This window comes from Mizuhopecten yessoensis, unplaced genomic scaffold (genome assembly GCF_002113885.1).
Source record: "Mizuhopecten yessoensis strain PY_sf001 unplaced genomic scaffold, ASM211388v2 scaffold10329, whole genome shotgun sequence".
Taxonomy (NCBI): domain Eukaryota; kingdom Metazoa; phylum Mollusca; class Bivalvia; order Pectinida; family Pectinidae; genus Mizuhopecten; species Mizuhopecten yessoensis.
The window spans coordinates 64804-74912 of NW_018408492.1; the positions used below are offsets into that span (position 1 = coordinate 64804).

At 37.8% G+C, this 10109-nt stretch overlaps 1 protein-coding gene across 1 annotated transcript in view; it reads left to right on the forward strand.

The window, feature by feature from the left end:
* The window catches only part of LOC110460142, a gene marked incomplete at its 3' end in the record, with an annotated part of 57662 nt that extends 48273 nt beyond the window's left edge, over positions 1 to 9389 (forward strand). Inside the window, exon 5 of the mRNA XM_021512880.1 lies at positions 9348 to 9389. Within this exon, the coding sequence (XP_021368555.1) occupies positions 9348 to 9389 (42 nt within the window). The remainder of the gene's footprint in view (positions 1 to 9347) is intronic.
* Positions 9390 to 10109: the final 720 nt, after the last annotated feature.

Here is a 10109-nt window from a genome sequence, read left to right on the forward strand (position 1 = left end):
CTATTTACTACCAACTGGGTGTTGTTACAGTGTTAAGGTTTATATTTGTCAGTACAATAGTTAATTAATTGCGCAAGGAACAGAAAATTCCCAGTTAGCATAGGGCATGTAAGAAACCACAAGTTTGCATGTGTCAGGGATGATTATACACGTTATCTTTGTATTAGTGATGAATTATTTCTCTATTGATAATCATATGAGTCAGTGTTGAAGCTATGTACACTGGAATTGTTGTAATGACAAGAAACCGTCATACCACTTGCTGTGTCTACTGTGTAGTGTGTGCTAACATTGTTGTTAGCTCAGCTCACCTTGGTCCTTCAACACAATTTCTTTAAACGACTTCTTCTTCCTCACCACTGATTGGAATTCAACTAAATTTGACTGGAAGCATCCCTAGGTGGTGGGGATTCCAAATTGTACAAATGGTGGGGCTGACCCCCAGGGGGCTGAGGGGCGGGGCCAAAAGGGGTCAATTTGGCTAAATTGCTTTAAGCGACTTCTTCTCTGGAACTAAGAAGTGGATAACAACGATATTTGACTGGAAGCATCCCTAGGTAGTGGGGATTTAAAAATGTACAAATGATGGGGCTGACCCCCCAGGGGACTGAGGGGTGGTGCAAAAAGGGGACAATTTGGCTATACTGCTTTCAGCTATTTCTTCTCGGGAACTGAGAGATGGATATCAACCATATTTGACTGGAAGCATGGTATACAATTGCTGAGTATAAAGAGAAGAATGCACATTTGCTTCCAGGATGGCTATAGGGTCTGGCCCTACCCTTTGAGACATAGTCCCTGGGCCATAACTTTAAAACTGTTGCGAACCCCACCCCAAAACTATGTATACAAATGCTGGGCATAAAAAGACGAATGCAGTCATGATATCAGAATACACCCTGGGGTCTGACCGAACCCCTAGTGACCTAGTTTTTTAGTCACATCTTTGAAACAGTTGAGAGCCCCACCCTATAACGGTATATACAATTGCTGAGTATAATGAGAAGAATGCACATTTGCTGCCAGGATGGCTATAGGGTCTGGCCCTACCATTTGAGACATAGTCCTGGGGCCATAACTTTAAAACTGTTGAGATCCCCTCCCCAAAACTATATATACAAATGCTGGGCAAAAAGAGTCAAATGCAGATACGATATTATAATTGATCCTGGGGTCTGGCCTCAACGCTAGGGACCTAGTTTCTGAGTCAAAGCTGGGAAACAGTTGAGATCCCCACCCCATAACCATACATAAAATTGCTGGGCATGAAAAATCTAATACAGATACAGTACGCGTCAGGTGATTTGGTACTCAGTCGCCCACCGAGCGACAAATTTTAATCCCTGTCGCTCGTAGCTGCGGAATGATCAAGGTAGATCCGCCGGCTTTAAATTGATAAGCCCTCCGCGACTATCCCGCCTTCATGGGTGATGGGGATTAAGTCTGGACAGAGAAAATACAGTATATTACTAGTTCAAGTTTTATTCAAACTTTGGGCCATGTTTGTGTCTGATGTGGCCGCTGTTCCTGTCTACGCTACCACAGATGCACAGTAACAATCGGCACACCGAACACAAAGCGCTACTTGAATTTCCTGAACGGAAAAGAAATGCCAGCACACACTAGGGGTGTTAAACCCGTCTTGTAGTGGATATTTAAAAAGAAACGAGTTCTACGAGATCTGTTTAAAATCACCCATGTATGCTAATATAAAGTAACATTGCCTTGTAACGTGATTAACATTGGGGCAACATTTGCGATGTGCAAGTGTCGGTTAATTTGACTAGATTACATGATTTCCCCTTTAAACAATCTAGATTATAATTGAAAAGAACCGGTACGTTTATTAACACATCATTATAAGTGTCTCCGTTTAGTATACATTGTATCAAATGTTATCACAGTTTACTGATCAACATAAGTTTATTGAAAAATCTACCGAGGCGGACAAGCCGACTGTCCCTGCACTGTGAAATCACCACAAATTATTGGTTGGTCTGAAACGTCAATCCAGAGACGTATAAAGCCAGTTATATACGTCTCTGGTCAATCACACCTCAGCACAGTAGTCCTGTCATAATGGGCGGAGCTTACGCAATACACCGCATCATGCGACTAATTAGATGGTGTGTATCGTCGAGGTGCCGCCCACTCAATTCCCCAAATTTTTGTGTTTTTTTTGTGTTTGTAGAAATGAAAAATAAAAAGACAGTTGTAGTAAATTATGAACAGAATGAAAATATTGGTCCTTACAAGTCTACACTTTCAATAAATGTTTAATATGGTTTCTCCTACCTGTAACATGGACCTCGCTAATTTCAAGTTACCTAATCTTATGTTATTCCGTGAATATACATATACAATTACAAATACAAATGGAATATAATTAGGAAACTACTTTCGTAAACTTCACACGTGCTCAACAAAAGTGATAACCAGCATGGAATACCATATTTGTATTAATGTGCATTTATTTCATTTCGAGTATTACAATAGATATGTATTATAATAAATAAGTTAATTTTATAACGTATTTTTCAGGAAACGGAAAAAGTACGGGTAAACAAGATCGAACCTATATCACAAAATTGAAATTCGTCGTTTCAGTAACATTTCCCCAATCTAAGTTGCTAACTATCAACATAAGAGAATGGAGTAAAAACAAAAATGAACTTAAGGCAAGAGTCTAAGAAAACTGTGTTATTTCTCAAACGAAGAAGAGTTCCAAGTTGTTCTACGTTCTATTTTTACTTTCTGTTAATCAGATGTATGTGAAATTTTCTATTCCTCTAAAAATAACGAGAATTCAACAATATGAGTACCATTTCCAGAGAAGTGAGTGACTACTTTTTAAATACAGAAATTAGTGAAAAACGATCTCTGGAATATTTCATAAACTCTTTTTCAAAATTATGTTACTGACAATTAGATCTTTATATAGACATCGTACAACTCTGATCGTAGACCAGTGACCGTTGCAATTCTTACCAGGTTATTTTTCCGCGTTAATTGCCTTCATCAAAAAAAGTTCGGTTACATAAATAATGAAACTAGTTATCGTACCGAGTACGTATTGTTAGTATCATATAAGAAATGCTAAAATGTATTGCAGTTCTCTTTAAAATCGCCATTCCTGTACAAAACATACAGCCCAAGGCGAAAAGCAGGTACCGAGAGTTTCACACCTGTTTGGAGGGGGGGGGGGGGGGGGGGGGGTTATGTTGTATTGCCGGCCAGGTAGGGTACTTTCCATTGTATCTAAATAGTTTGATTGGCAGGTGTTAAACACAGGTGAGAGAAACTATGGTTTCAAGTTAATTGCCTAATTGCTTTTATGATAAGTGTAGCGGAAGGAGTGGGGGGTGCGAGGCCCAGCTGGGGGTTGGCCTCCCAAAGGAAAGTTTTTGTATTCAAGGTCTCTGGATCAAATTCCCGTGTTTTGTGGAAATTTGACGATTAGATTTAAGCAGACGTAATTTGTATCTCTGATTTTAATTTTGGAAAAACTTTTTTTTTTTAAATTTTACTTCACTTACGCAAGAAAGGTTTGAAATACACGTATATTAAATGTTTTTACTCATCAAAATTATGTGTACTCATTTGCATGTAGCTAGAAAGCTACGTGCCTGCACGATGAAAATAACAATAATAGATTTGTTCTTCAACTTCTTGCGTAATTGTCAGTAGCAAGGTCACAGTTTACCTCATCCAATGATCTGGTAGGCTTGTCCAACATTTGAGACACTAACGTCCTTTTTTACTAGCCAAAACAATAACCGGCGCTTCTTACTGTGATAATTAAAAATTGTCCCAGATTATTCTATAATTTTCAAGTACAGTTTCCTGTTTATACATTGAAGATGAATATGTCCAATACATTAACACACGAGTAGAATGGTAAAGCTAACCACGGTTGACAACTTGAGACACCCTGCACCCTGTTAGCAGGCAGCTAGCTACCTGCTGTGGGTCAAGGGTCGCCGCCGCCGGTACCTGTAGTGTTGCAAACGCTTTTTACCCTCTGTTAGAATATGGACTAGCCAAAATCAGTCACATTTGGACGAAATCTTAAATTCTAGGGTTGAAAGCATATCTCCAAATCATTCTGTGTCGTGTTTGTTTTGTAACAGCTGTCAAGTTCGAAGGCCAACCGGACACAAGGCTTCACTACGCTAATTGAAGACGAGACATTTTGTTTCGTTTACTGGTTCGTAATATTTCCCTATAAACTTTCAAACAAAGTGTATACACACAAGAAAATGGAAGAATTTTACACATCTCCGTTACTCGTCAAAGTATTTCGTCTTCACCTGATTGACGTCGCATTACGTAATGTACATCAACAGCACCACCTGTAACTAGGTCGTCGAAAGCAGCTGATTTTCTTTTGTAAATTTATGCAACCTTCTGATTTCGAATATGAAATAGAGCAAGAATGGTTGGTGCAAATAGCTGACCATCCAAAACACCGTATGCTGCTTAAACAACTGAAAGATAGCCTCGTGTTACTCAGAGACGTTAGTTATTGTTACCTTACATAATTGTTTTATTCCGACCGATTTCCACCTGATAATCTGACGTGAACGTAAATGATATTTTTTCGGACGTACTTAGCTACGTTCTACTACTATATATATTGTATTGCATGAAATAGTCGTGCATACGGCATATAAATATAGCATTTGGACATCCTGGACTGTCAGTGCTATTCAATGTACAGTACATTAGTTAGCTGCCGATCGACAAGTTAATCCCCAACGCTCATCCGCGCGTAGTGGGCGGCCCCCCGCGACTTTGCTCAGGTGATTTCTTGGTGGGGCTTTAATTAATCCCCTTCACCTGCGTGACGACTGTCGCCCTCGCGGGGTTTCAGTATCAAATCACCTGAAGTGTACTGTACTGGCAACATGCCTTGTATGGACAAATAGAGTTATCATTTTTAAACAGTTAATATAGCCACGCCTTTCCTGAAAGGATCAGTTTTAGAAGTCTTTAGTGTTAACACTATACTGTCCTGCAGAATAACTAGATCGTTCACACACAAGTGTATGGTTGAATCAAAATTATATTTAACCGTTAACTCTCCACACCTTAAAAATCCGAAAAAAGTCACTATGCATACAGTCTCTAGCATCACATCATCAAACAGTCTGTCCTCCTTTTCCCTAAGGAAACCACACACTTGCCTCAAGATATTGAATGTCGCAGGGTGGCGTGGTCTTGGATCATTGTGTTGGAGCCGTTTAATACCGTTTAACACTGAAAACAAACGAGGCAAGTCAATTCCAACTAGATACGAGATATTCCGCTGTAGACACATAAAACGTACACCGCACAAGTATAATTTAACTGTAGCATGAGCTAGTTTGATATTGAAACAATGTGCCACAAAGTATATCAGTAGGTCTTCAGTGACCTGTATGTCGAGCACACCAGCGTTGGCAATGATCCCCGACATTAAAAGGAATCTTAACAAAAAAGTTAAAACCTGTCTGATAGGTAGTTCTGGTACTTGGGGCTATAACTGCACTCTCCACATGTCCTTGATGACTGGTTGGAGGTCCACAAAACATGGGCGGGGTCTGGCACCACATACGGTTGCTGACGGGCTGTTGGCGCTAGTCTTCTGAATTTTTCCATCTGCAATCGAGATAGAGAATCTGCAATGACATTAAGTTTACCTGGTACTTGCTTTGACAACACAGAAAAGTTATAAGTAGCAGCACACAGTGTTAGGCGTCTGACCAGGGGCATAATGTGAGCAGCTTTAGATCTGCCTTTCTTGAGGATAGCGACTGTAGCCAAGTTGTCACACATAAACACAATCCTTTGTCCTACCCATTTATGTCCCCACAATATGGCTGCCACAATTCCTTGAATGCTATGGATAACTCGTCATTGGTTTCAATGAAATTAAAGTCTGTAACTCTGTAGGCCATGGCTGGGCAAACCATTTGTGTTGAAAATGTCCGTTGTGGTAACTTAAGTGTTGTAGAACATGGTCACACCATTCCATTGCCTCAAGAACTGTAACCACATCCGGATATCCTCTCTACAGTCATTGTTGATCTTTATATGGTGATGCAAAGCTTTCACGGTCGTAGATCGTTTAATTTAAATGAGACACAAATTATCTCCCTGGAATTACCACCCTGCTGGCAAAATTCAAGTGTCCGAGCAGTTGTAACATTTCCCTTTTAGTACACGACTAGCTCTCTGGATTGAAAATTCCTCAGAAAATCTGTGATCCTACTTTGTTTTTCCTCTGGAAAGTGTGCTTCCATCCTGTCAGAGTCTAAAATGATCCCCAAATACTCTATGACGGTTTCCGGTCCACATGTTTTATGTCTGGCCATAGGTATATTGAGTCATATCAAATATCAGATACAACAAGGCCATGTTTCTTTCCCCACAGTTGTTCGAATGTTCAAAGGTAATGAAATCGTCGAGCAGATGTAATATGTGTTTAATCCCATAATTCCCCTGCGCAATCCAACAAATTGCTTCTGACAGGGTGTCGAAAATATTGGGGCTTGATCTGCAGCCAAAAGCCAATTTTTTGTAAAAGTAATACTTTTCCCTCCAGCGAATACAATACAAGTGCCACTGACTAGGATGGATTGGTATCAGTTTGAATGCTTCTGAAATGTCGGTTTTACACATAGTAGTTTGTACTCAGCATCATCTATTTTAACATAACTAAGAAAGCGTTGTTCCTTGTCAATTAAATTATTTATAGATGGATGTTCACTGTCCTCGTGTGGGGATGACAAGTCGACTATTAGCCGTGGTTTCCCAGAGTATTTTCCTATCGCGACACCTATAGGACTCACTCTATATTGTTCAAAAGGTATATCTAGATAAGGTCCACATAAAAACCCTTTCTGAACCTCAGTTTCTAAAAATGATAAAATGGCTTTGACTCTGCAGAAAACTTAACGATGATCAAAAGGAAAGTACATCGCGTATATGCTTCATTTGCAAAACTGTTGGATGACAAATATTAGTTTGGTTCCTTTTGTTGTAGCTAGTACTTGTGTATTGCTATAAAACCTTCAGGACCAATCATGGACCGAAATGTTAATTTCACTCAAACATTCCATAAATGTGTAAAAGAAAAACGATAATCATATTTATCATCTATATATGCTACTTTATACCACCTACCGGTAGCATGATAAATTCATTATAACGGGTTGTCTGTCAGTATGAGAATACTCAGGAAGAAGTTTAGAATGGATTTTCCCATTCATTTCGGAACGTGTTTTCTCAAAAAAGAACGTCTGCTAGCTCGCGTCGGATGACATCCTGGACTGGAAAAAGTAGCCATACAAAACATTAAAGGTGATTGGTGTAAGAAAATAGTCTGTCCCTAACTGGTTATAAAATTATGAAAAAATATTAAATTTAAATGTGCATATGGAGAAGTCAATGATTATACATGAAATTGTTTAAAAATGCCTTCTACATAGTTTTAAGGTTCATGGAATTCCTCCACGGAATCTTTTACTTAAGATTACGTCTGTCACAGACCGAGGATCTCGATGATCATTGAGCCTAAAAGTAATTTGGAAGATACAGTATTTAGTTGACCTTTTATGAAAGATAAACTGTATAAGGTAGTAGTATATAGATGATAAACATTTGATCACACACTGTTTTCAGGGTTGGTCGTGAGAACAACTTTCTCATCGCAACCAGATGAATACAATCTTGAGTCCACCTGCGGTGGCCTCTCGATTTTATCATAGTGCTTGTAATGAGAAAATTGTTCTTGCGGTGGCCCCTCCATTTTATTCACATGCTGGCGATGAGAAGAATGTTCTCACGACAAACCCTAGCTGAAAACACAGTGTGATAATCTATATTTGTAAATTGAAGATATATTTCTTCAGTAGCATCCGCTGTCACATCTTCTGGAGTATTTCTTCAAATTCAACAGCCAGTTGGTTTATACTGGTGCGGTTGACAATTGGCAGGTTGATATGCCTCATGCTTTCACCTATACATGGAAAGAATTGTGATAATCGCTTCATGCAGTGTTATCAATTTAGGATTTACGGTAAAGAGCCCAAGTTTTCTATTTTGTACCTCCAACAAAGAAGAGTTCCAAATTGTTAAGCATTTGCTGGCAGTGAATGGCTTGCCTATTTATAATAGCCAAACAAAAATCATACAAAAGAAATTAAAAAACAACAACATTTTTTTCACAAAAACACTACTGTCAACGGGATTTCAATTAGGAATGATTTCCAAATATTCCAAACTCCCTAAAATGTTTGTATTCTATAATTACCTTTGATTATAAAGGACATGTTTTTTAATCAGGAACAATAATTCTACAAGGCTTGTATACAGTAGAAAGGTAATGGGACTAGTACTCTTCTCCCTAAATTCAGAGGTGGATACTTCAGCTAAATTTCAGGAAAAGAGCAATTTAAGAAGATTTATTTGTGCCATATCAATATTTTTTACTGTTAATTACCAAGTACATGTATACATATCATTAGCACTAAATAAAATATATCTTTTATATAAATGTTTTTGTATTGCATTGAATTCATGGTAAGTTTTAAAGAGTACCCTGAAATTTTTGCTTTATCAAGCTATGCAAATAAAAGGCTAAGAAAGTGCGAACGTCGTAGTTGACTCCATTTCCGAGATATTGCGATTTATCTGAAAAACACACCTTTGGCTCAGTGGCGATCGCCTTGATATGGGTAGCCCAAATCTGTGACGTCACAAGTTCAACGCTGTCAAAACAGCCATACAGGAATATAAAAACACTTACATACCATGATGATTCATGTACTAATGATCAAATATAGGTCATTGTGACCTTTGTTATCCGCTTCACTGATTTTGGTTAGATTTTGTATTTTGTATCAATTTCAAGGCTATATATATATATATATACTTCATGTTTAGCTCCTATTCCATCAAAGATTATCAAGGTCATATACTAAAATAGTTACATTTTTACATTTAACCCTCAAATGACAATGGTCCAAATTGGTCCAGAAATGTCACAATGAATGTACGATCGCAATGGAATAGCAGGTGAAACAAATATTGTTTTGCCGTCTGAGGAACTTTAAACTTGTGAAAGTTCATGCCTTATAGCTGTGTTGGTCGGAGGCATTGTGGAAAATGCTTGGTGTTGTTTTAATTTTTAATATTCAACATGTAACATTTTAAGTTAACTGAAAGATGATACTCATCATATTTTATTCTTTTTCAGGCGTTTAGCATTATGCTTGACATCATTTTCAATTTGTACGACCAAATGATAAATAAATATACATTTATACATAAGTTTCTTTTATCTCTGTTTATTTTCATTTCAGTAAGCAGCAGCAGCAGCATCTGTGACTCGTGCACAACTACAAGTAAGTAGACTTATACTATTTTGCTAAGGGTTTCTGAACAAAATATTTGGAATCAAATTTTGGGAACTATTTGATACTCAATGTCTATGCATTCACAAATTTCAACCCTTGTAATGATGACATATATGACAACTTGTTATATATCAATATCGTTCAATGTGATATTGTGTTCATGTGTTATGCCATCATATTTCTAAGTATTTATGTCCTGTTGAAAACAAGAGCTACACCATACAAAAATGTATTCTAACATGACAGACGGACAGACAGACCTAAATTCCTGAACGTTGCCTTCCTTGTTCGCCATTTCACGGCTGCTGTTACAGTTACTATATCTATCCTGCAATAAGCCAAGCCTGGCAATAAGCCCTAACATATATATTAACACCCAGTAGATATATTACCATCTAGTAGATGTATTACTACCCAGTAGATATATTACCACCTAGTAGATATATTACTTCCCAGTATGTATATTACTACCCAGTAGATATATTACCATCTAGTAAATATATTACTACCCAGTAGATATATTACTACCCAATAGATATAGTACTACCTAGTAGATATATTACCACCCAGTATATATATTACTATTTAGTTAATATATTACTACCTAGTAGATATATTACTACCCAATTGATATATTACCAACAATAGATATATTACCACCCGGTAGATATATTACTACCCAGTAGATATATTACCACCCAGTAGATA